This window comes from Diadema setosum, chromosome 14, assembly GCF_964275005.1.
Source record: "Diadema setosum chromosome 14, eeDiaSeto1, whole genome shotgun sequence".
Classification (NCBI taxonomy): domain Eukaryota; kingdom Metazoa; phylum Echinodermata; class Echinoidea; order Diadematoida; family Diadematidae; genus Diadema; species Diadema setosum.
In genome coordinates this window covers 2,506,896-2,533,503 of record NC_092698.1, presented here as the reverse complement: position 1 = coordinate 2,533,503, position 26,608 = coordinate 2,506,896, and the positions used below count along the sequence as shown (strand labels likewise).

The 26,608-nt window shown below is 40.2% G+C and overlaps 1 protein-coding gene across 1 annotated transcript in view; it reads left to right on the top strand.

The window, feature by feature from the left end:
- LOC140237532 (transcription factor 12-like) overlaps positions 1 to 26,608 on the top strand; it is a 268,067-nt gene that overhangs the window by 198,964 nt on the left and 42,495 nt on the right. Inside the window, exons 13-15 of the mRNA XM_072317467.1 lie at positions 2,599 to 2,677; positions 8,004 to 8,074; positions 20,292 to 20,495. Coding sequence (XP_072173568.1) covers positions 2,599 to 2,677; positions 8,004 to 8,074; positions 20,292 to 20,495 — 354 coding nt within the window. The remainder of the gene's footprint in view (positions 1 to 2,598; positions 2,678 to 8,003; positions 8,075 to 20,291; positions 20,496 to 26,608) is intronic.

Below are 26,608 nucleotides of genomic sequence, written 5' to 3'. Positions count from 1 at the left end.
ATACTTTGTTCTGTGCGAGCGCATCCCCAAATGTGACTAAATTGGTTTGAATCAGACAGCCTGCAAACACATTTCCCCCCTTCAGTCGTCATTAATGCCTTCGGTTTTCATTCTCGTTTGGCGCTTCTTTCCTCATTGCGGTAACCCCCCCCCCCCCCATGCTACAAAAAATGTACAATCTGCACTACCCTGAAATCAAATGCCTGTAGGCCTATATTAAGACAAACGCTCTATGCTCTGCATACATGTAAATGTAATTCATGCCGCTTGTACCGAGTCACTGAAAACTGAGTAGATTCAGAATACTCAAGATGACATTGAATGAAGGAAAAAGTTTGAAAGATCATTTAACAAACTGTGAAATATGGTGACAAAAATCTGCCTCATGTTCAAGTATTCTTTAAAAATAGATCTGCAGTTTTTATGTTGTCCCCCCCCCCAAAAAAAAAAAAACAAACCCAAGATTTTGAGGAAGAGAAGGTGATGTTTACCGTTTCCACCCCATCATGTTTTCCACGTTTCCCATCAAACCTCTCAAAGAATACTTCCTTGCACTTTGTTTCCTTCTCCTCCACCCCATCTCTCTCTCTCTCTCTCCGTCTCTCAGTCCGTCTCTCTGCTACGTCAAGAAAATATGCCTGGTGCGGTTTTCACTTGGCGACTGTGAGGAAGAAATGGATTGCGTGTGAAGCATCGGTTGTTCAGAGCGTAGTAATGGCTTTTGCAGATGCCAGAGAGCGCCCAGTTTTTTTCCCCCCTCTCCCCCTCTCCTTTTTCTTATTTTTTTTTTATTTCTATTTTTTTTTTTTTTTTTTGCCTCCCCGCCTAGTTGGAGAAAGTTTGTTGCTGATGTGTAGATATGACAAGCACGGGAAGGTAGAGGAAGGAGGTGAAACACGCATTTGCGACTTAGATCAGGGCTCCTCTGCAGAGCCGGGCCTCAAATATATTGGAGATGACAGTTAGTCGAAATTAGCTGAAATCACAGAAACTTGTTCATTTTGCACACCCCCTTCTCAACTTTTCATCGTATCTTTTTCTTTTTTATTTTTATTAGGCAGTGGTTTATATGACATCTGTGTCAGAAAATGTGTGTTTGTTGGTTGTGAAAAGGAATGTGTGACTTCCCTTGAGAAATTGGTGGAATAGAGCTATCATGTGCAAAAGGGGTCAGTTACTAGCATCGGTAACAATCTCACTATCTTCAAACAAATGACTGGAATATCAACAGGGCATTATAGATATATTTCTCCTACTTACCCAAGTGAGAATTTAGACAAAGGCGCTGATGCTTTGAAGAGGTGAGCCCTCGTTCATTTTACTTGCTGGACAGTGAGATTCGGTTCTCCTGGGCTAGCGGGCTAATGAGTTTGAAGCACCATGAAGAGTACGGTTTTTATAATGTGAAAGTCTGCGTGAGGACTGGAGTATCTAGGGACCTGTGAAAGTTAGCCACTACTAGTTGTGTGACTCTGGCACCATTCATGCAGATTTCATTGTTTCGTTTTCGGCGCCAAAAGGCCTAAAACGGATATCGGCATACATTTGTATTAATCAAGAATCGGCTGTTCGTGCCTTTGATGGAGTTTTAGAATGTCATGCCACTAATGAATCTAGAGTAAGCATGCAGTTTGCAACTGTAAATTAAAACATTTTTGTTGTTGTTGTTGTTAATGAAAGAAATGGCAAGGGCTATATGGATGAGTAACCATCTGTAAGCAGCAAAGCTTTTGACATCCCAGTTGACTGTCTTGGGTGGTGATAAGAAAAAAAAACCAACAACTGTCATGCGTGTAAACTTTCCTTCATAGTTTCTCTGCCTTGCCAATCCAGGAAGACTTAACGTCTCCTGTTCTGATTGGTGGTAAGATGTTTAGTGCGGCTGGTTTTCCAAGCAACACTTGTTCATTCACAGATGAATTGTCACGATAGATTCAGACCTAATCCCAATGCCCCACACTACATAGTCCGGCCCCCCCCTCCCCCGATCCTCCTCACCCTCTCCCAATTAATTAGCTCCCTCACATCACAGAGTAAGTTCACAGATTGCCAGCGACAATTATTAATGGCCACCAGAAAATGAATATTTCACACTGGATTGTTTGTTTGTTGTGTTTTTTCCTCTCTCTCTTCCTTTTTTTTTTTTTGTCCTCATTTTTTTATTCCGAAGTGATTTTATCCCATCATGCTATGCCAGAATGAGTTTGTTTGTTAGTTGTTTTTTTTTTTTTTTAATCTCTCAGTTGCATGTGTGAAGTAACATGGTGAGTTGACAGCACCGATTGAGAGTGATTTTTTTTTTTCAGTGTAACGTGTCATTGCTGTTACTTACAGCTATACTTTTTTTTCTTTCTCAATCCAAAGGATGCTGATGGCATTATTCTCTACTTTGACAGACTCTTGATTTCTTGGTCTTTGTGATGACATGATGTGACAGTGCATTTCCTCATGAAGTAAATTATGTCTTAAAAAATATACATATACATGTATATTGGTGATGTTTTATCATGTTTGTGTCCATTTTCTTCCAAAGTTTTTTCTGAAAGGGTAAGAGCTCTAACTTTTTCCTTGTTCTTTTCTCTCGTCTCCTTCCTCCAGATTTATTCAGCCGATCACCCGAATAGCAGTTTTCCTTCCAATCCTTCAACGCCAGTTGGTTCTCCACCACCTATATCAGGTAATTATCTAATTGCTGTATCATCTAAGCATGCCCATTATGATCATGCTCTCGCCAAGCGGATCCCGTACCCGCCAGGACGCATCCCGCCCGCGTCTTTGGCACTCATAGGATGGATACTACACAGAGGCCAAGAGTTTGCCGTGTCGCGACACGACAACAACCCAAATTTTCCGCGTCCGATTGTTAACGAGCCGTCCTTGGGAGCGCATATTTTGTGAGACATCGTCGGTGGCCAGTCGCCCCGGAACGCACGTCTTGTTTCGGCATTAACCTTTTTTTTTTTTTTTTGATAGCTTGACTCTTCAAATGTCAAAGGCTCGTTCGTAGGAGGGAGGACTTCCCGATTGAACGTGCCTGACACAAGCTTAACCCCTCTTGCCATCCCATGGACTAGATCCTTGGTGAACATTGAAGTCAGACTGGAAGAGAATCTGATCTGTCTTTGTCTCATTCTGAAATTTTTCACTCTGATATCACATAAATCAAGAAAACAGTCATGGTCCCAAACAATCAACTTGAATATTTACCTGCAGTAATATTTCAGTATTTCACAAAAGGTGCTTTAAAAAGATAGTAAGAAGGTACAAAAAAAAAAAAAAACATCAGATATTTGAGCATCTCTTGAAGAAAGAATAATACTAAGACACCTCATATGGAAAATTGACCTTTAACAGGAAAAAGTGTGATGTTAATGATGATTGGAAATGCATTTGTTTGTAATTCCATTATGCGTTGATTTCTCGGGCGCCATGGAAAAGCGATCATCTCGTCGCGTTTCTAAAAGGACGAAAAGGAAAGTTCGGGAAAAAACCTTGGGAGGAAGAAAGATGGGGCCAGGGGCCAGGAGGAGGAGAGAAGAGGAAGATAATGCTAATTGACTATGATTGCCAACAGCTGGGATATCAACTTCGGGACAAGATGAAAGAGATCGGAAGGAAAATTTCATTGATAAAATTTTTCCAAAAAGAAAAAAAAAAAGATATCTGCCAAGACTTTTCCCTTTTTTTCCCCTCATGTGTGTGTTTTTTGAAGGTGTCGGGGATTTGTGTGATGTCATTAGAAGAACTTGATATGAAAGTTTGAAAACCAGTCTTGGGAGACTGGGAAATTTCTCTCTCCTCAATCTATCTCTTAGGGGTTTTTTTTTAGTGTCTTAAAGGTTATGTAGTAGTCTTGCTTTCAGGCAGAATCTCTTATTTTTCCATCCAGAAAACATCTAATTCCTTCTTCTTTCCCCCCCCCCCCTAGTCTGTATATGGAAATATACTATAAACGTTAATATTGTTGCGCTTAAGAGTTCAAAAACATATTCACAGGTTCTTGTATTCGCGCTGTGCGATTGTCAACCCTTTCAAAATGTGCAGAGAAAATTGTGAATATATTTTCGCGGGTTTTAGAATTCGTGCTTGCCAAAAGTAGTGCGAAATATGCAAAAATTAATGTACTGTGGAAATTTCTATGTTTACATTTAATTAGGCACTTCCATTAAAAGGATATTGTCCCAAAAGATACTCAGACTGTATGCTGTCTGTAGATCATAGCTGCAACAAGACCTTCCATTTAGTGGCATGGAAAGACACTCTGCTGACCAAATGATAGTGCTAAGTACATGATATAGGTATAGATATTTGTGTAAATATACCTTATATACAGAGATTTCCTAAGAGTGATGGTATTTTTCTGTATTTGACACTAATACTGGGGAAAGGTAAAGATGGTAAAGTAATCAAGCATTCATTATAACTGAAAAGCTGCACCAGAGAAGTCCTATCTTAGGGGTTGTGCACATGGCTAACTGACCCAGTGCGGGAACAAACAAGTAAGGACCTCTACAGCTTGAACTCAATCCACCCCTACTCTACAAGAATATCCTGGGAAGTTTGTGATGATCTTAGCACCTCCCAAGACTTTGCTGACCCAAGATGGCAAATTATTCCACATCATCATCATTATCACATTATCACCATCATCACCATTATCTTCATCACCATCAGCAACATCACCACCATCACCATCATCATCACCATCATCATCACCATCATTATCAACATCATCATTACCATCTTCATTGTCATATTCATCCTCATTACCACCACCATCACCATCACCATCACCATCATCATCCTCATCCTCATATCATCATCATCATCATCATCACCACCATTATCATTGCCACCATCATCAACATTGTCAACATCATCACCATTATTATCATCATCATCATCATCACCATCATCATCATCAGGAGCAGCAGCATTGTCATCCTATTCATCATTATTGTTACTCCCCACAAGAATTATTCACCATGCGCACAAGTAAAATTTTGTTCAGAGGATGAGCTGTATGGAGCTTGGGGGGGGGGGGGTTGGGAAGGAGGGGTGGAACAACGGTAACCTGATGTCCAAAAACTGGTCTATTCTGCTATTTGGACAGAAATGTGTTTGTCCACTCCCAGAGGGGGTGGCGTCAGTGATGGGGGAAAAAAAATTCTCAAACAGGAAATAGACTAATTGGAAGTAACAAGGAAAACCCATGTGGTATAAACATATAAAAGTTGATCTGCTCATATCTGAAGCTCTAGGACTTTACTAACGTCTTAAAACGACTGAAATGTATTGCATGCATTCTTGTTAACCCGGTGAGGACGAGTCCCGAATATGCTCTTGCAAGTGTCCTCAACGGATTAAAGTGAAATGAATTCAGAGAATGAGAATGTTCTTGTTGGAAAGCTGGATGCACACCGAATCACAAGTGTGACTGATGTTACTCTTGTGGAAGTTTGAGTGTAAAGTAGTTCCTTTTTTTTTACAGAAATCAAACAGAGTGTGTGCTTTAAACTGCATAGATAACGAAAGTAGATGTAAATACGTCCTCGAGAAGTCAAACATGACAGATTAATACAGGCGTGATTATCTCACATGGTAGGGAGATCCGTATGGCAGAGACTTCCACGAAAACGCCCTCCTCCCTTGACCCAGTTTGATGATGTAGGAATGTTGGCCTTGGTCCCCTTAACGTGGTTTTCTTCATCCTGTCTCTCTCTGCCTCCTCCTCCTCCTCCTCCTTCCCTAGTAACCCCTCCCTTTCCCCCTCCGCCACTCCATCCCAGCTGATCGTCATTTCTCACCAGCACATTCCAGCTCGTTAATGAGTCACACTAGAGGTTGTAAGAGCTGTGTCCCCCGCGCTGCGCAACTCATGCCAGAGTACAATGCCCCATCTGAAGAAGACACCCTAGATAAATGTTTATGAATATCTGAATGCAGTGTGTGTCTGCCTCCGCAACAGTCCACCGGTCACCAGAACACATTAACGCTCAGTTTGTAGGTTAGCGTTTTAAATCTCGGCTCTATTCTTCGAGTCATTACCCTCTGAGATTTTGAAATTATTTCTCAGCACTCTGATCTGGTGGCATAATTCCTGTCTAGCGATGATCAAAATTGGTTAATTCTGCCATAATTATGTGCTCTACCGCCAGTAGGGGCCAGAGGTGTACATTTCATCAAATCGCTTATGGCTTGAACACCGTATGAAATGTTCATCACTATTCGTCACCTGATGCTGATTTGCACACCAGCTGAAACCACAGATTACATTCATGTGTTGCCTGGAAATATATACTTCTGTGGGTTCCTCTCTTGTGTTGCTATTGTTTTTTCTTCAAGACAATGAGAGAAACACACCAGCTCAGGTGGTTTCCAAAAAAGTGATTTTGCCCTTTTCGGCAATGATATAAGCAGATGGCAGCTCCTGAGCTTCTGCCAGAGTTTCGGCACTATCAAATCGGTGTGTAGTGGTTGTGAGACTGAAGTTGGCTAGTACATTAATGAGGCCTATTTATACTGTATTTCTGCAGTGGTATAAATTTCATCCCATCAAAGACCACATTTCAGTTCCCAAAATCAGTTGTGATATGGAGAGTAAATGAAATATCATAAGAGAAAGATCATTTGAGTACATTCATATGCCAGGTCACATTTTTGGTTTTTTGTTTGTTTGTTAGTTTGTTTGTTTTTTGCACAAGAAACTTGTGCCACCTTTGCCTTTCTGTTTTTGTTTTTGTTTGTTTTTGTTTTACTACTTGTGACTTCCATATTCAGTTTGTGTTAAGTTCTGATACTGTAGTATAATCTAAAAGATGCAAGATATATGGTTTGTAATTCTCCTCTCTCAGTGAAAGTGAGTGTACCTTGGGTGGAGCCTCCCCTTCCCCATCCCCCTTCCTCTCTTCCAACCCCACGTTACCATTCCATAAGGTTAAGATCCGCAGTCTACTCACCCTTACTGGTTAACCCACCAACCCCCAGCTGTTGCAGGCTTGTTGAAGGGTTGATTAGTTGTCTAATTGATACTGCAACGAGAGTATGCGGGGACAAATTAATGCCCCCGGGATGCTCGGACGATTAATATTTCATAGCAAATGGGCATTCACAGTCGTCATGATAGGTGAGAGGCCAGTAGAAGGACCAGAAGGAGCAGGATGCGTTACCGTGGCATCCCTGCCCCGCCCCACTGGCATCCCAGATGCTAGCACCATCAAATAGAAGAGTTGAAACATGTCTTGGCATTCCAAATATGGTTACAATGTGACATTGAGTCCAGAATGCTGTCATTTTTTTTTCTTTATTGGAATACTGCAGGAAAATGCTCTTAAAAATGTAATTGAAAACTAAATAAGCTCCCTTGGTAATATGTACTGTATTTCCCGCCTGCTCTTTTGATGCCAAATGCCATTTTGTATTGAAATGGAAAGAAAATGGTGAACTTGAATTAAGGAACTTTTGACACATTTGATTTATTGGTAAAGACCACTTATCATAAAGACCATGATCATTTTACTACCATCCGGGATAACTTCTGTCTCAAATTTAGATTGTAAAAGTTTAATGGTATATCCCCATTAACGTGTCTTGTATTCGTTTACTTGAACTCTTTATTTGTTTACAAGAATAGGAACTCTCCAGCAGAAAGATCCCATTGGGAAGTAATGGTAAATCCATTGAGGTCACTTTATGGACCTTCACAGATTGTTGGAAAATTTGCTGAAAGACAGATAGTGTTGATCATAAAACCAACCAATATGAGAGTGATGAGCACTGAACCTTGTGTGTTGTAGACACATGTAATGAAGTATGTATGTTTGTTTGTATCACAGTCATCTAGCCATATTACATCACTTCTGTGGTTTAGTAGAAATCATACCTATTCCCACAACATTCATTTGAAAATTCTAAATAGCTTGCTTACTATTGTAAACAAATGTTCTATTTTTCTTTCAACAGAAAATTAATGATTTGTGGTGTTTTTTTTTTCTCCCCTGTAGCACAATGGCAAAGGAATTCCAACCCTCAAACATCACCAGGTCCATACGGCGAGAGCCATCTACATTCATTGGTGAGTTCTTCATCTTCTCGCTTTCATTGATGTTGGTGAAAATGATTCCAGATGCGGCGCTTGTTGGTATTTTGTTCTACCAGAAATAATGGAGAGGCTTTTTTTCAATGTTTCTGTCGTTTTCATGTGTGAAAGAGTGTTGGGTCACATACTCTTTAGTCAATATCTTTGATGCGTAACAGGAAGTGGAATGTTGTTTCATCTTTAGCACACAAAGTGAAGTGTGATGATGTTATCAGATATTATTATGCCTTCTCAGTTCACCAAGCAATTTTCATGAAAACCACAAAGGCTGTTGAGGTACGCCAGAAGTTCATCTCCAGCTGTACCAAGCGGTTTAGACCAGGAATTTTGGACAAAACTGCACAGAGGGAAGAAAATTGAAAGATTGTGGTAGAATGATGAATACATCACAAGGTATTTGGGCCAGAAACATCCCAAAATGTGAATGCAGTGATGAAGTAGGCTCTTTCCTATGGATGCCATCAAATTCTCTCATCCCTCCCCATTGTAAACTGGAAAGAATTCTGACTGAATGGTCACCTGACTTCTGCTGCTAATGTATTGGAGGGCTCGTGCATTATTTACGAAGAAGACTAATACAATCAAGACAGACATACATTGCATGTAGCGAACTGAACCATATCCAGTGTGAAATAGAACTGGCAGTATTAAATGAACATTGAAAGTTTGATGACAGTGTGTGTATAAGAGAGTGAGAGGGAGGTATAGAGAGAGAGAAAGATGAGAGAGAGAGAGAGAGATGGAGAGAGAGGGAGAGATGGATAGAACAAATGTCATGTGACCAATTTTTGTCAGATGACCATGCTCTGTTTCTGGAGGTATCCTTGTTCCAGGCTGCCTTGCTTTGGTCAATTCCTGGCAAGAAGACAAATTGATCCCTTTCTTTGACGGTTCTGTACGCAGTTAATGTCACCCTTTCTGATGATTCGTAATCATGAGTCAAATAGTTCAATTTCATTTGACCCACAGGCTTGAAGGAACCATTGCATTTTTCCTCTTTACTTGTCAAATACTCTAGTGTAGCATGATTACTGTAAAATCGGGAATTTTTCGGCACTTTGTTGATGGTCAACTAAGCTTTAAAAAAAAAAAAAGCACTTGAATATTTTTGCTTGCTATAGGCCTATGTAGGGCCTAATACGTATATGTAATACTAATTCATATTTTGGTTCTGCAGAATGAAAAGAACCCACAAAATTCACCTTACGTGGCTGAACACACACACACACACAAATGCATAATTTCTTCCTTTTTTTTTGCAGTAGTCTGTTAATGTTCATGTTGATATTTCTAGTGTCCAATGCATCCTCTGAATAGCAGCATAGTGGCCATAAGCAGAAGAGCACAAGTTTGGTTCACATTGACTTTTGTTGGAATTGTGTGTTTGATCTATTCTGCATTTCCAGTAGTACAAGTGGATGCAATTAAAGATAAGGTCAAACTGTGACTCGAAAAGTATGCCATCACTCTCAATAGCGGCATAAAGTTGACTTTGTCTTCCGTTATACTCTTCCATAGTATTGATTGAAAATAGAGTGCTCTCATACACTCTGAAGAGACACGTAACCTGATGAAATTGGTGCTGCATCCTTGAGTAACACAATTTGATGAGTACCTTTCAAGGCCTTTTTTGCTCTAACCATCCCAGAACTCAGGCTATGGAGGATGATTTCAAATTTGGGTGATGTTGCTTTGATGCCACTTGCCTGTGACAAGTTTAATTTTGTCAGTTGTTAAAATCATGCAATTCTGTATGTGTATGTATGTATGTATGTATGTGTGTGTGTGTGTGTGTGTGTGTGTGTGTGTGTGTGTATATATATTTCTTCATTATATTCAGACACACAGATATGAAAACATGTTGGCATGTAAAAGCTTTCCCCCGGAAATATTTAGACAAATATATATGAAAACAAGTTTGCATGAAAAGCTCCCCCCCCCCCCCCCGAAATATTTTCAGATCTAATTTAAGTCATGATTGACTTGAGGATGTGGGTTTTCATGTCAGAAATAATATCACCAACAATAGGTGTGCTCGTAGTAATTGTCTCACGAACATGTACTAGTATGATGTTTTTCGTGTTCATCAGCATACATGGCCATCTGCATTTTTATTTTATTTTCATAGATACTTTGTTATGTTGTGTATTTTGAATGAATTGTTACTTTGTATTATGTTACAGGGCCCCCAAGAACAACAGAGTAAAAAAACACTAATGGGGCTACTGTACCTTAGGCAGTGGATACTAAATAGAGAGATTAGAATATAAATGAAACTTTGCTAGCCCACACTGAACAAAATGTGAGGTGATGTTTAGAAGTTGGCATTTCAGAATTACATCAGTCATACAAGGGCTTTCCATAAGCTTTGAGGAACATCTTTTCATCTGCGCAAGAGTTGCAGAGTGCTAGCTGCTGCCGACCAGCTCATGTGTCGAGTTTCTTCCCACCGGCGGAGGGAGAGCAGCGAGTTGGTTGCTGACTGTAGCTAGATAGACCCCTGCCGCCTTGAGTCAGCAGTTTGCATGGCATCCGCCGTGGATGAGGAGGCTGTGAAATTGATCGGGACGGAGATCTCCGGCTCTCTCCTCACCCCGGCCGTCAAAAGAGCGGAGCCGGATCTCCGCATCCGATCGCTCGCGTTTCAGCCTGCGCTGCTGCTGCCTGCCTCTGCATGGTGCTGACATGCGAGTCAAGTGTGTGTTTTTGCAATAAAAGACAGGAGGAGCATTTTGATAACAGGTCAAACATTTCACCACTTACATTTCAATATGGATCTCTCCTGTGTTCTGGACATCATGATAATATGCTATTCACTTTGAGTGGTCATACATAAAAGATTTATGGCTGCAAAGCTATTACTTCTTGTTAGACAATATTATTTATTTAAAAAAAAAAATGGGGGGGTGGGGGGCTTCATGAAGAAGAGGAAAAGAATATGCAGAAAGTGATGAAAAATGACAGGAAAAGTTAAAGACATTAGATTTATGACTCGTGTTCCACTCATCGTATGGTGGTGCTTTGTGTCTGCCGTATCATCAATGTAGAGAATATGTTAACTCCCTAAATATGTGGGATCATGGTCCTGAACAGCATCTTCATATCAATGTCATAACAATGGAGGGTACTAGATGCTGGAAACAATACATGACTCACCTCCTTCAGTTCCCACATGGGCATGGGATATGTACAGAGAAACTACAGCACTCAATTCAGATGTGTTCAGTGAGCATATGACATGGGAGCTTGCACAAGAGTATAAACAACCTCAGAAGGCATTCTTGTACATCGAATACAACATGCTTTCATTCCTGATTCTTTTTTTTTTCTTCCCATTTTGAACTACTAATCGTATAAGTTGAGTCACTCTCCATTCCAGTATCGTGCAAATTTTGAGGGAAATTTGATTTCTTTTTGATAAAAACCAATCTGTCCTGCCCACCCCCCCCCCCACACACACAAACACAAAAGTCTCCCTCTTCTCTGTATACAGTGTACTGTCAATTCAATGGTGAGTGTGTATTTATAAAACTCCTGACAAAAACAAAAACAACCCTCTAAAAAAAAGAGTGATAAGTTAGTCCCATTCATAGGAGACTGTGGGCTTTGCTCCGTCCAAACCCGGTCATCCCATGGGGTAGAGCCTGTACATCATCGCTGCTCGGCACATGGCTCCTTCCAAGCATATCGCCCCTACCAGCACCAACAAAGGCCCTCATCGCACCTCGGGCAACTTCCAGCGCCACGGCTTTGCCCCCTTATAGCAATCCTGTGCTTCATGGTAGGGAAACTAGGACTATTACTAGATATAAGAATTGCTCAACTCTTTCTGCGTGATACATCACGTCCATGGAAATACAATAGTGGAGCAGCATGAGGAATATGTTGGAAAAAGAGAAATTGATTTTGAAAAAAATTCAAACAAGAAAGAACCCTATCCTTCCCAGGTAGATAGTATTATTTTGTAACTATTTAAAGTTCCTGCCAGAAGTTTGTTCTAAATATTTGAATAAAAGCTCTAGTGCATACCTCTTATAAATAAACTATCAAAACATGACTAAGCTAAATACCATAAATGAGCAATACCTATATCCAGTTGTGGGGCTACTGTATTTTTTTTCTTTCTTTCTGTGTATGAAAAGAAAAATACGAGTACTAGCGAGTCATTGGTGAAAATTTGATCTCATTGAAACACTTTATCTTGTGATGTTTGGTTTGTGCAATCATGAAAATGTAATGTTTGGGATTGTTTGATCATGGAAGGAAAATGGAAGTTTGCACCAATTATTCCAAGGGTCTCCAAGTTTAAAGTTTGTGTGACCCTTTTACAATGCTGAAAATTGGATCTTCTCATAAAATGGTATATTGTAGAGGTAGGTACAAATTTGTAATTTAGACCCTTCTTCAAGTTAGTAAACCTGAAGACTTTATTATTGTGGAGGAGGAATAAATATCAAAGATTTCCAGTGCATTTATTTAAACTAAGAAAACAATTCCAGCTGTTATTCTCTGTACAAAATGGGAGCATATTCTCAAGTGTCATAGAGCTAGTTTTTCATTTCTTTTCTTCTTCTTCTTTTTCGAACTCTGAGGTGTATTTACTGCAAAATTTCATTGATGATACTGGGAGGCAGTATTCTTCAGCTGAGCAAAATTTTGTGATGTTTGCAAAAAGGGATAGATACCTTTAAGTTTGTGCTGTTGCATGCCCTCGTGTTCCAAGAAGGTTTCTCTTCCCCGCGCCTCGTCCCACGACAGGAGCCCGAAACAGGAATCTTCTCCGAGGACAGAGTGTCACATTGTCGTCTACAGCGAGATGCCTCCTCCCGTTTATTTTCTCTGCCCGGATAGTGTGACCGCGGTGTTGTCCAATCGTGGAGCAACACTCGTCATCTTGTTCCCATCCCCCTGTTTTTTTAGCCTACCCCTCACCCTCACTCACAAAGTCATATACACTCACACTCAACACACTCTTTTTTTTTTTGTTAAGCTTTATTTTAATTTCAATAAAGATAAAACATAAAATTCATCTTTAAGGGGAATTCCTGTACAGTTATAAAATAGTCTGGAAAGGAGAACTAAAACCTTCTTAGCACAACAATGAAAATTTGATCAAAATCGAATGAAAAATAAGGAAGCTATGATATTTTGAAGTTTTGCTAATTTTTCAGGAAACAATTCTTGAACAGTCAGTATGAATATATGCAAATAGTGAAGTGATGATGTCATACCCTAACATCTTGCCGTATAGTTTTGTAGCATGAAATTGACATTTCCAGTTTTTCCAGTCTGAAATCCTGATATCTCTAATTAATCATTTATTCAGAAGTTATCCAACCATGAATAACATGTTTGACACTTTAATATAAATAAATATATATAATACCGGTATATGAATTTTTGTCCTTTTTTTGTACATGGTCTGATTGATGGAAAATTGTGAGGTGGTGACATCATCATCAGCCCACTCATTTGCATATTTTATCAACTGTATGAGAATTGTTCTGCTGAAATTAGCGAAACTTCACAATTTCATAACTTCCCTAATTTTTCTCAATTTTTCTCAAATTTTCACTGTTGTACTTGTATTGATTTGACTCTTTCTTATCAGACGAACTTATAACTGAACTTGAATTCCTCTTTAAGTGTATAGAACAAAATACAAATGATAAGATTGTTGAAACAAAGCATATGCAGCAAAAATATTTCAAGAATGAATTGTTACAAAAAAAAAGAACGCAAGCACACACATACACACACACACACACACACAACTTCTCTTTTTATTTAATCCCTCATCATGTTCACATTCAGATGTATCATATTTTTGTTGCTGTTATATATATAGTCCATTGCTGAAAAAAAAAAATCAGTTTCAGTCTTCCTAAGAGCAGCAATATTCTTCCATTTCCGACTCTGCATTTTGAATTTTTGCCTCAATTTTTAACTTGAACAAGATCTGTGGTATGAAGCAGCCTAATCTTGCTTCAAATTTGTAGTCTGAAACTGGGCATATATCTACAGTGTAGGTATGAGTAAATGAAAGGTGTGATTTTTCTTTTCATTGCAATCTTGCTTAATGAATCGATATTTACATGTGGCCAATTTGCAGCATGCAAACTGATGTGAAAAACAACCTGTTGTAAATCAAAAATGAAAAAGAAAAAGAAATCTATTCTAGGAAAGCAAAGTTTGTATTTCAGGCTTGTTGAGTTGCCATGCGATTATTTGTCTTCTTTGTATCAAATGAAATATGAGATTTATTTACACATATTGGAATTTCTGCGGTAAGTCTATTGTAGCATTAATTGGAGTCATATCAAGTTCATGACTGCTTTGAGAAATAACCTTGGTGAATCCGCGTGCTGGAAATGAAGTTGACAACTTTGGAATGGTTTCAATGCTGCAATGTGCCATGAGGATTCCCTCCCGATGTGGCAAAATAGCTGCAAAGTGAAAAGGCGAGCTTGTTTTTTTCTTAGCTAGGAAATAACAAATGCCTAGAGGGTGTCTGTACGATCTGATCATGGCTGGGAATGGAGACAAGAGCTTGTTATGACAAATTCATTCCAATGTCATGGGAATCACACTCATGATAATTAATTTGATGTGGAACTTTTGGAATTGAAAAGAAGAAAAAAAAAAGCTACTAGCGGAAAAATAGATCACGTGCAATCAAATCTTGTAGGATGCGATGTCAATTTCGGCAAACAAGAATCAAATTCATGTTGGTCATACCTCCTTCCCTTTCCTCGTCCCAGCAGTGAGGTTGTCTCGCCCAGCTCGAGGAAAGAAAAGTGACATAAAATAGTTCTGTCAAATGCTGAGCTGCTAATCTGTCTTGAATCAAGTTGGAAGGAGGGATGGCTCACGAAGTCCCCCCATCTCCGTGGGAGTTGCACCGAGTTTTGTGAGATTTCAGCATCATTTTAAGCTGATGCCAAGTGGCAAAATTGGTCACCATTCAAGTTCACTGTTCCCCAATGCATGTGTCCCCCCCCCCCACCATTTTTTTTCTCCTCCTTTTGAGAGTGAAATGAAATCTGATAAATTGTTTTGTAATGCTGCTAAGAGTGAGATGGGTGAGGTTCTGATTTCATGTCATTGTGCGGGCCTGAGGGAACCAGGGCAAGGAGTCGGGTATAAACTCATCTGACACGGTAATTGCGGCGGCCATCTTGTACCAATTTGTTGAGCCAAGGGACAATCAATGGCTACAACTCGGCTTCCTCTTCCGATTGCCGTATTATTAGAATCCTGCAGGTTTGGGGAGAGCAGTCGGCCCATGATGCGCCCCTTTGCCCATTGAGGGAATTCTTCTTGACGTTGAACTGTTCAAACGTGACGGGAATGATTGGACGCGAGCCCACTTGACGAGCAAATGCTTCTCCCCGATCTTCTCCCCCCTGTCACCTCACTGACATTTTGTGGGCTGGCATCTCCTGTTCCACTCAGACGTGTGAGAATGGCCGAAAATTAGACTTGAGGTCGGCATGGCAGTGATGAGGCGGGGGGAAGACTCCTGAGGAGACCTCTCCGCCCAACAATAGGATGTCGAGACTCATTGGATTTTCCTGTTTGGGGCTCTTGGAAAGACCAAATTGACGGGAGCGGCCGCCCACCAACTCACCCATCTCGGGCCGAGGGCTGTCCCAGTGCCATTGCCATTGGGAGGTTTTGCGCTTGATGCACGCGGAGGTTTCTGCATCTCTGCGACTCCGACACAGAGTTCATTCCGCCTCGTGTTGCTCGTCAGTAGAAGCTCCCTGCGGAAGGATCCATTCTTGCCGATAAAAAGGGAATGTTTGGTACTCTGGAAGAAGGCAGGGAGTATATATATTGCATCACTCCTTGTTCCTAGGCGCCAGTTTGACCTCCAATTCACTCTCCTGCACAGCTCTTCGACTTCTGTCAGGCCAGAGTTCTGTATCTCTCAAAGATCTCTTCACCTGCTGCTCCGAGACATCCAAAATTCTTGGGGTTTTATCTGCCGGTGTTTTAAAGAGACGGCGGATTTCTTGGACCAATTGATTAGGAAGTAGTGGCTTGTCGTTGAAACAAATCCACATCATGTATTGCCTTCCGGATGCACGAGCCTATAGGGTGTACTACAGCGGGGTGAGTTTGTGGAGAACCTGTACCCATTGTTACATTGTACTCCAAATGATGCTGTCTTCGTCTTTGTTCATACCCCATTTATACAAGGTATTGAGAGTGCTCCAGGAGCGCTCCTGAAGCACTCTACACTCTCTGTGAACAGATAATTGGTCCCTGGAGCATATGTTATCTCCCTCTCAAGGCTTGGTTCAGGAGCGCGCCTGAAGCGCTCTAAACTTGTATAAATGGTCACCTATGTTTAGAGCGCTCCGCAAGTGTTAATGCAGTGCACACTATGAATACATTTTATATTTTGGAAGTTCCTGCACAAGTGAACGTCACAGTGCCATTTATGCCCCTTTCTTGAGTGTTCTTTGTGCGCAGTGATTCTCTGCATGAAAAGACTTCGGAGGGGTATAAGGAGAATATCTTCAGGAGTGCTCCTGTGCCCAACTTTGTGTATAAATGGGGTATTAACCCGTTAAAAGACTAGTATACTCTGGCAGGTGTCTATGGGAAACGTGTGTTATAGCAAAATTAGCCCATCCTCAAGGGGTTAAGAGTGATAGCCAGTTGTGGGGTCGATCACACCAAGGCACTCATCCGTACGATGGCACTCATCCATAGCACTTTGTTCTGCCTCTGATTCGCAGGCAGAAATCTTGACACTTGTGTCCTGACCTGACACGAATTCATGACCTTGTGTACTGCAACATCTCTGTGTGTGCATGAATGTGTGTGCATTAATGTGTGTGCATTTATGTGTGTATACAGGCATCTTTTCAGAGGGGTGGGAAGTTTGGGATATCGTGTGTGTGCAGCTGTACTAGCAGGCTGTGCTTTGCTATGTAAAATTTTGCACAGCTTCCATGACAGTCAGTGGAAAGTTTTCATGGTACAGGGCATGTGTACTAGTGTAATGAGTGAACCACATGGATGGCTCGTTGTTTAGGTGGCTAGATGTAGGGTATATGATATGGTATGTCCTTCCCTTTACTTCAATCCCAAGCTTCCTCTTCCCATTGATGGTAACCTTCTCTTCGGAGCAGAGATCGCATCTCCTGCCACCCCTCCATATCCCACCACCCCTCCGTTGTTTTACCACCTGCTGACCCGGCGCGACCTTACGAAAACAACAAGCCAACAACCACCACTGACAAACATACATACAGGTTGACAGTCGAGAACGTTCCAGTCCCTGTTCGCTTTGCGCATCCAATATCAATCTTTTCTTCTTGCCGAGTAAAGTTCCCTTACTTCTTTTGCCCCCCATCCACCACCTATTTCCTATCCCCCTCTTCCAAAGGCTCTGAAAAACTTGCCCCCTGGGTGTGCGGAGGGGTTAAGTATATTGTTAGTGGTCCCCCATCTGCCCAGAGCAATCCTCAAGATTACGATGGAGCTAATCTTACACCCTTCACCTCCATGTTATTTTTTTTTCTCTCTCTCTCCTTCCATCTGTCTGTGGGTTTGATATCACAGAATTGAAATCAAGCGTCGGCTCGACTACGAGCGAACTTGCATACTCCAGCGGGCCGTTCAACCTGCTGCTATGTAATGTCATGTTGCTCTTACACTGAGCTTTGACACGTTCAGTTTCTGTTACAGTATAGGTCCTACCCACTTGTATTTTCCACTGCCCCATCCCCCCCCCCCCATGTGAGATAAAGAGAGAGAGAGAGACAGAGACAGATAGACAGAAAGAGATACAGAGAGAGAGAAAAAAAAATGTTGGGTTATGTGTGGAAGTTGAAGAAGAGAGAAAGATTCACTTGTTTAGATTAGATTATTTGTTTTACCTGACTGCCATTCAGGAAATGGTAAATGCTAGTAAGGAAAGGACCATGTGACCAATGTCTTTGAGTCCCCTCCAAAGGGCTAGGCAGTGAGGGTAAAGTATCTTGCCCAGGGGCACAACTGCTGCGGCCAGGGAACTTGAACCAAAAAGTTGATATTTACTCCATTGTTGTCTTACTAGTCACAACACCTCCCTCACATGTTTATTTCTCTCAATATTTTTCATGCGATTATGACCAGAAAAGTAATTTAGAGAAGATTCCTTACCATTCCATATCCCCAATTTTTGACAGCAATTGTTGGCATTGACATAATCGTTTGATTTTTTTTTTTTTTTTTGGGGGGGGGGGATTTGCGGTGAAGACTATGTCAATATTGGTGTAATATTAAGGTACTCAATTTTTTATTCCAGAATGCCCATGTATTTATGGTTAAATTATTTACAAATTAATACAATAGGCTGCAAGTCTGATGTAAACATTGTCTTCAGTAGATAACCAAGTAAAGCTCTTGAGAGCAATATCTTGATGAACTTTGCTGTGGTTATTTTGAGCCCATGTCCCATAGAGTGGAGACTTTAGAACTGGTAATCCCCCCCCCCCAAAAAAAAAAAAAAACAAACAAAAACAAAAACAAAACAAAACAAAACAAAACACATACCAAAAGATTAGCTTCACAAAGCGGAAAAGACCAGTAGATGCGTTCGCATTAAAATAACCATGGTGCTGAATGTCACTGTAATGTGTTGTCACTGTTTTCATTGATGAAATACTATCATAATTTACCCTGTAGTATTTCAGTTTGTACCGTTCTCATTCATGAACTGTTGTGCTATTTCTGGCCCAAAAGTACACCTCTCTATGTAGTAAGGACTGCTGTACAGTGGGTTGTATTTTGTGACACGAATTTCTCTCAAATCTTGCTTGGTATTTCGCACCAAGCGTGAATCACCACCCTAAATACATGTACCACAATATTTCCTTATGTCTGTCACGGTGTATGCGTGTTCACATTACAAAATACCGCACAAAGTTCTGTTTGTTCAAATTCCTGCACTATTTTACTGTCAATCTGAATGCACCTCAATTCATAGCAGGTCTCCGCACCTGGTAGGGAGTAAATCACACAGCTTGGTGATACAAGCTCACACCATATGTACCCCCCTCATCCCCTTACACCATCACTCCTTCAGCTGAGAACCAAAAGGGCACTATCGCATTCTAAGATTTGAGCATAAATAAAAACAAAACAATCAGTTTTCATGATATAAACATTTTACTAAATCAAAAGCGGGTACATTCATGAGCAATAGTCCCAAATGTCGGGTAATATAGTGTCCTTGTGGTTTTAATTTTTAACATTTTACTGAAAATGAAAATAATCTTAAATTGACACCATAATGCAGAGGAGATCAAGCTGTACAATGCGACATCAATAACTTAATACCTCCCCAAAATTGCGATAACGCCGTTCTGGTTCTCAGCCGAAAACTCCCTCTGTTGCTCTTCTGCTCTCAAAACACAAGCCCCTTTCACCCTTTTCCAAGCAGAGGAATCAAAAACCTAGTTAACTGAAAGATTTACGACACGGAAGGGGGATTCCCATCATGCTTTTTGTTACGTATCCATGGCGATGAGGAGTGTGTGTATGTGAGAGAGACAGGGAGAGAGAGAGAGAATAGTTAGAGAAGAGAGATGAGAAAACTTAACACCATTAACCATTATTTACAAGTAAGAGAGAGCCTTGAGATGAAACGTGCTATGTTTGATATTGAGCAAATTTGGCTTCTGTTAGACTCAAAGTTGTGAAGTAGATGTCCTCTGAAGACAGATTTAGGTGCTGTGAAGTTAGGGGAACAAATGGTATGAAATTGATGAAATTTGTAAGTTTGAACAAGTTACATGTATGTCCATATTAGTGTTTTGTGAGAATCTTGCCTAAGGCTTTGTGAATATTCTATGAAAGTTGTCCCATAGTAATGCCACTAGTAGAAATGAAACATATACCACCAGTGGAATGCTTGTTCATTTGTCAGTTATCATGTACATTATTGTGAAAGATTGTATTTTCCTCATTGATTCTGCTCAGAACAACATCAATTTCTTATGAAATCTTAAATGTCCAGAGTTTCGGATCATTGTGTTGAACTTGGTCATGGATCATGTCTTTTTCTTGTTCGTGGTTGATAGTAATACCTTACGGAAGTAATCTGTTGATAACACCCTGATTTGGGAGATACAGTTTGTAACCTTGTTTTTTCTCTCTTTTCTTTTCTAAAATAAATCTGTTTCATTTACAGCAAAGTCGGATGGAGGAGAGGTTAGACGATGCTATCAACGTCTTACAGAGGCACGCGCAGAGCAGTCCTATGGCCCTTCCAGCGGGGGACATGGGCAGCGCTGGGGGACTGATGCCGGGCACCAGCCCCCACCCTACTTCGGGCCCCATGGGGGCCAGCATATCCTACTCGGGCCACGGGGGACAGTACATTGACTCACACATGGTAAGGAGGGAAATCCCCCATATTGCTTTTGTTTTTGTCTTTCTTGTGCAAACAGAGAATGATAGTTATTGCGCCTATGTGTATTTGTGTTGAGGATTGTGTGTCTTGGTGCATCCATGTGTATGCCTGTACACACATGTGTGTGTATGTGGTATACTGATGATGAGATGGTCATGACCATCATAATTATGGAGAATAATTTTCAGCAGTGTCATGTGATGAATACATACAGCTCTTGTGGTGGCTTTCTATTCTATCAGTCCAATGAATTTGATCATCTAATCATTAATCAATTTTTGGATGATTTTCATTTTCATTTTTTTTTTTTTGGTGCTGTCTACTGTCCCTTCAAACTTTAAACTGTCCATGATTTTGGCACACGCTTTCATGGTAACATGAACTTGCATTGAACTGTGTAAAGACTCTGTATACATGCTATATTTGTTTGATCCTGTGTTACTTAATCTAGCTGAGAGGTTCACATGTACATACACCTTTCTGCCAGTTCCCATAATGATGCCATGTAAAAGAGAATACATGGTTTAATGGGTGTGAGTGTGTGTGTGTGTGTGTGTGTGTGTGTGTGTGTTTGTGTTAAGTAGATTATAGGTAGTATCAAAGGTAGAAGTGAACATTCAGCAGATACTAGTGAACTTATGATCATGGCAGTTAGGGTATTGTTTAGAACGGCTTTCTCTAGGTGTAACTTCTTTTGGCCATAAGTAAGCTTACAATTTGTTTTTAGACATCAGACCGCATTACTTGAGTGAAATGTTTTAAAAAGCTTTTCCGGAAACCCTGTGTACCCCAGATTTTTTTACTTGATTTTTGGAATGTCTCCATGTTTCTTGAAGTCATTCTAACATAGCCTTTACTTAGAGGAGGCAGTGTATAATTACTTCATTGGTTGGCGTGGCCCAATCAGTCCACAATGCCTTGTGGTTTGCGATTGTAGGTCAGTCTGGAGCATTGGAAGTTTTGTGGTCGGTACCACACATTACTCAATGTTAGTTACGACCTTTTCATGCGTGCATCTGCCTTGTCGCTGCTTGCCGAGTGTCAAATCCTTTGCAATAAGAAAATTCAGAGTTCTACAAATGTATGCAACATTGATGTTGCATTAGGGAGAATTGGTCTATAACATGTTTTATTATCTGACTGCGTAGAAACTTATCAGTCATCGTTTTTTATTGATGAGAACATTTTAGCCGTAAGTAGGCAAACCTAGAAAAGAAATTGCTAAAGGCTCTGTAGTTAATAAGACTGCCAACATCAACTTGGGAAAGGTGGAAGATTGTCGTTAGAATGAGATGAACTTTACTTCTCAAAATGATAATGAATGCTATGTATTCATACGGTAAGATCTTGAACTCTGAGAGCATCGTTTTCGCTTTCTTATCAAATATTAAGCCTTGATATATTTTATGATGTTTTCAAGGCCAAAGTGGCATTTACTTGAAAGTTTACAGCATCAGGTAGGATGGTTCCCATAAACTTTGCCACAGCCTCTAATCCCAACCTGTGGTCATAAGATCCTTGCCTCTTTATTCTTCTTCTTGTTCCTTTGCAGAGTAATTTTCAAACATTGGTTTTTGAATCAGAGCTGGCCTTCGACAGGCTCGTTATGAGTAACCAGTGTCAGCTCCTTCAAAAAGAGAAATCAAATTAGTTGCAGGGGGGTTAGGTGCCAAACGCTTATGGAGCGAACACGGCGAAATTAGTTTGTTTCGTTTTGGTGCCGCCTGTTACATAACGGTTGCCAGCGACAAGATAGAGTCCCCAATTAAACATGTCCTGTTTGGCCGATGGTGTGGTTAGATGTGGCCTGACTGATTTGAAGCGTGCCTAGTTTATGAAAGATGTCCTTGATTACTTCACGAGGCCTCAAAGTCTCGGAGACTTTGCAAAGTAGCAGTTCTCCACAACATCTTTGCCATCATACTTCAACAAAGGTTATCATAATGATATACCAAGATCCATCCAAGTAAGCCATGTAAAATAGCATCTTTGCATTGCTCTTTGGTATTCTTGAACATATATTTAAAGAAATGATAGAACAATTTATGCAGTTGAAGAAGGAATTCTTTCATAATATTCATAGCCTATTCAGCACAAAAGTGACTAGGAAAACTTTGTTTTGGGGCAGTAGCCTTGTTTATCTCATGGTTCCCTTCTCTAGGAGTAAACCGTCATGGGAAGGCAGGAACCAGACAGAATATTACATAGGTTAAAAGTACCACTGGTGAAGAAGGGCTGGTTTTGTTGGTATAAACAGTTACAATAGAATCAGTTCCCTGAGGATGAAACATTTTATTTTTTTTCTCCATTTTTTGTGGATAAGAGGGGGAAAAAAAGTAGTGGGTGAGAAAAAGGATACAAGCAGGCATGGCCTGTAAGTGTTTGGCTGGGATGTGAACTTGGAAAACGGAAATTGGGTTTGTAGACGAACTGCCTGATGCGTTTTGCAGACCCCGGCCAGTTGCAGCCAGTGTGGAGTGTTTTATTTTTTGGCTCTTTTTTCTCTCTCTCTGTCGATGTTCGTTGGTCTTTCCATCCATAGTGACCTTTCCTATGTCCACCATGGGTTGTATGTTTTGCAAGTCCCAGCCCCCCCCCCCATGTTGCAGATAGTGCTTGATCTAGTTGATATATGTCTGTCTGTCATTCATATTCCCTTCCCAGATCCTATTTGAAATCTTGTTTGTCGAGTTGAATTGGTCATTAAAGTTTTTTAGACCTTCTTTTCATTCTTATGCCTGTACTTCTCATGTCTGCTGCTTCTTCACTTGGCAAAAGAAGCATACGGCTGGCTTATAATTAGGGAGCTTTAGATTTGCGGCACGGACGTTTAGACAACGATTGTGTTGGCCGTTCTCCTCTCTTCCTGCGTTGTGTTGCAAAGAAGCTTTAGAATGTGCATAGAGACAACCTGTATAAAGAAAAAATGGCACCCCCATATGATCAGTGCATCAAGTAGCTCTCTGCATCATGAATTTAGTGGATGCAAAAAATGGCTCAGAGCGCGTAGCGAAAATTAACACGACACGAGGTCGATTTTGATAAGCAATTTTGCGCATGCCCAGAACAGGTTTTTTGTTTGTTTGTGGTTTTTTTTTGTGTGTGTGTTTTTTTTTCCCTCGAATATTCTTGTTGCAAAAATCTCAAGCTCCCCATTGTTGAAAAGTAGGTAACAATCACATCAAAAGGAGGACATATTAAATAGAACACATTCATGTCTGCATTTTCTCAGTGATGCAGCAATGATATGCACTCAAGTTTCTTTTCTAAAAATTTCTTAAAGTGTGATGACAGTTTATTTCTCAGTGTTTTTCCCTGTTCTTCACTGTACACATATCAGCCCATTACTTACTTTAACTTGTACATTTTATTCAAAATTTCTGTTGGGTTTACATCTTGAGATCAGTGCTTTCCCTTCAACTTTAATTGTTCAAATTTTCAAACTCAAATCCACCTGGCAGACAAATGCTAAAAGAAAAAAAAATAATAGCTGACTTCATATTTAGTCTTTACACCCTTGTTTGAAGTCACAGCCATCAAATTTCAAAGACAATTTTAGCCACAATATAATGACTGTATGTGGATGTGATCTTTTTGATGCAAAGATGTTGATTAGACTTTTGAGAGGGGGACTTTTGTTTGCGTAGATGTTTTTAATACCATTGCAAATTGCTCACTCATTCCGAAATGCCCATCCTCCACGTCGTCGAACAAGGGTTCTCTTAATAGCAAGGCAAAAAATATGGGAGGAAATATTCTAACGGTATTTTAATCCAATCATCTTTTCCCAAACAAGTGCTTTCCTTGCATTAAGCAATGTATTGCTTCCATCCTATCTTCTCCCCCCCCCCCCCCCAACAAACACCCCTTCGTCTTGATGCTGAAATATTTTCGGCGATTAACCCGGCTCGGTGAGCAGCTGGCTTCAGAAGTCGTCTCGCAGCCCAAGTTCAAGTAGCACGGAAAACACGGCAATTGATTACTGGAAGGGGGAAGGCTGTTTTCTTGCATCTACAGCACTCGCTTTAAATGCAATTTGACGGGCGTATAACCCTCAGACAGAATGGCATTGTGGTTCTTCCAACTGGTACTCCAACACATTTTTCTCCCCCCCCCCCTCCCCCACCAACTTTTTGCCCCCTTTCCTAGGAGTAAATTTAGACTGCTACAAAATCTGTGTCCTTACTGGAAGTGTTCTCCAAATGGCACATATTCTCTCCTTTTTTTTAGATACCAAATAGCAAATTGTTAGTATTTCTGTTATGTACGCTTGACAACTGGAAGCAGATTTTCAAGCATTTTCGTGCAAGAATCAGTATGGAGTCTTGAAAACAAGACACAGCCAAGATTTGTTCATAGCAAGAGGATGAAATAGAGATACAAATGTAGTTGAATTTGTCCCTTTTACAAGCTTTATTATTTTTGTCAAACTCTTTACTTGTCTTTGATGTGAAGAAATGAATATATTTTCCATGCATTTATTTACCAACATACAACAAAACTTTCTTTTTTAATTCTAAAGAAGGGAAAGTATTTTTGGAAATGCTGATTGCTATTACAGATTGAGGTTTTCATTTTAGGTTACACATTGTGGTCTGTTAAAGTGATTAAAACTAGGAATTATTTCCAGTTTTAGGAGCACCAGCCTCTCATCGCGAGAAATCATTGAATTGAGAACGGAATTCCTTTGTTTGTGCCTCATTTATTGAATGTTTAATGTCGTCACAAAGCCATATAAGTACAATGTACCTCATCAGGGCACAAATATGAGCAAGATTGGGGGGAAAAGAAACAACAACGTAACAACTAGGAAATCCAGTGGATTTCTGGGTACTTTGTCACAAAGCTGTACTTGGCCTATAACTTGACATACAACTAGGGTTAACATGTGCAATTTAAGCAGGTATCTATAATTTCTTCCTGATTGTGTCCATGCTGGCACATTACTGCTATGACGCTTCCATTTCCGTGCAAATAAAAGAAAAAAAATATGATGAGTCGACTTGCAATTCACTAGAGGGATTCAGATCTACCTGCCCCCCCCCCCCACCCACCCACCCATATGTACGTGCAAATGCATAGTTTGTCCTAACATACATGTAAAAAGGAGTGCATTTTAGTGTTTTATATTTGCATTGCCAGCAAGTATGAGTTAAATGTCTTCTAATCACCACCTCTGAAATCATCATGATATACCAGCACAATGTTGTAAAAAACTCATAAAGGGTGTGAAGTTGGCAATAAATGTTTGTTCCAAGAATAAACTGACTGAATGTCTGCTTCAATAGTTTGTTTTACAAAATAGCAACAGGCGCACTATTCATCTGGTCCATCTGCTCATTGTATTTTATTAAAATGCTGGTCTTACCTGCATGTTTTCCTCCCAAAATTAAAGACCACATATATTGCACTCTTTTATGTTTTCATTCATTTGATCACAATAATGAGGGTTTTACAATATGCTTCCACAACCCTCTTCCTCCCCCCCCCCCCCTCCTTATTTTTCCAAAAGTTTGTCAAGGTTATATCATAATTGTGTGCCCTTGCAAAGAGGAGGTAGACCTGGTTTTGTGATTAGTTGAGAGAGGTGGTTGGACATCAAAGGATGCGTTTATCGACTTCATTCTGGCACAGCATTGAGGTTTCCAAACAACTTTCAGGGGGTCTTGAGCAGTTGGTAAGTGCAGAGCTGGTTTGATTATGGAGTTACAGAAACAAGTTTAAACACAAAAAGAAAGTGGAAAAAAAGCATGATCGCAAAAGCGTTTGTGCCAGAAATGTGTTTCTGTAGAGTTGATAAATGCACAGTCATTTTGAAATGCATTCACAGCTCGAACCTTTTTCTGGCAGCAGCACATTTGATTCCTAAAAAATCCATAAAGAATCATAAGGGCTAAAATCAAGAAACATAAACATCATTTGTATATTTCTTATCTGAATGTATCTAGACATATTCAATTTATTGTTTTTGAGCTGTTGCTTAACTTTCTATCAGAAACATGGCCTAAAGTTAGTAGGTTCTTGGAAAGAGAGAGACAGAGAATCGTTGTGAACTTTTCAACATTTCCCCAGTGATGTTTACACCCCCATCCTCA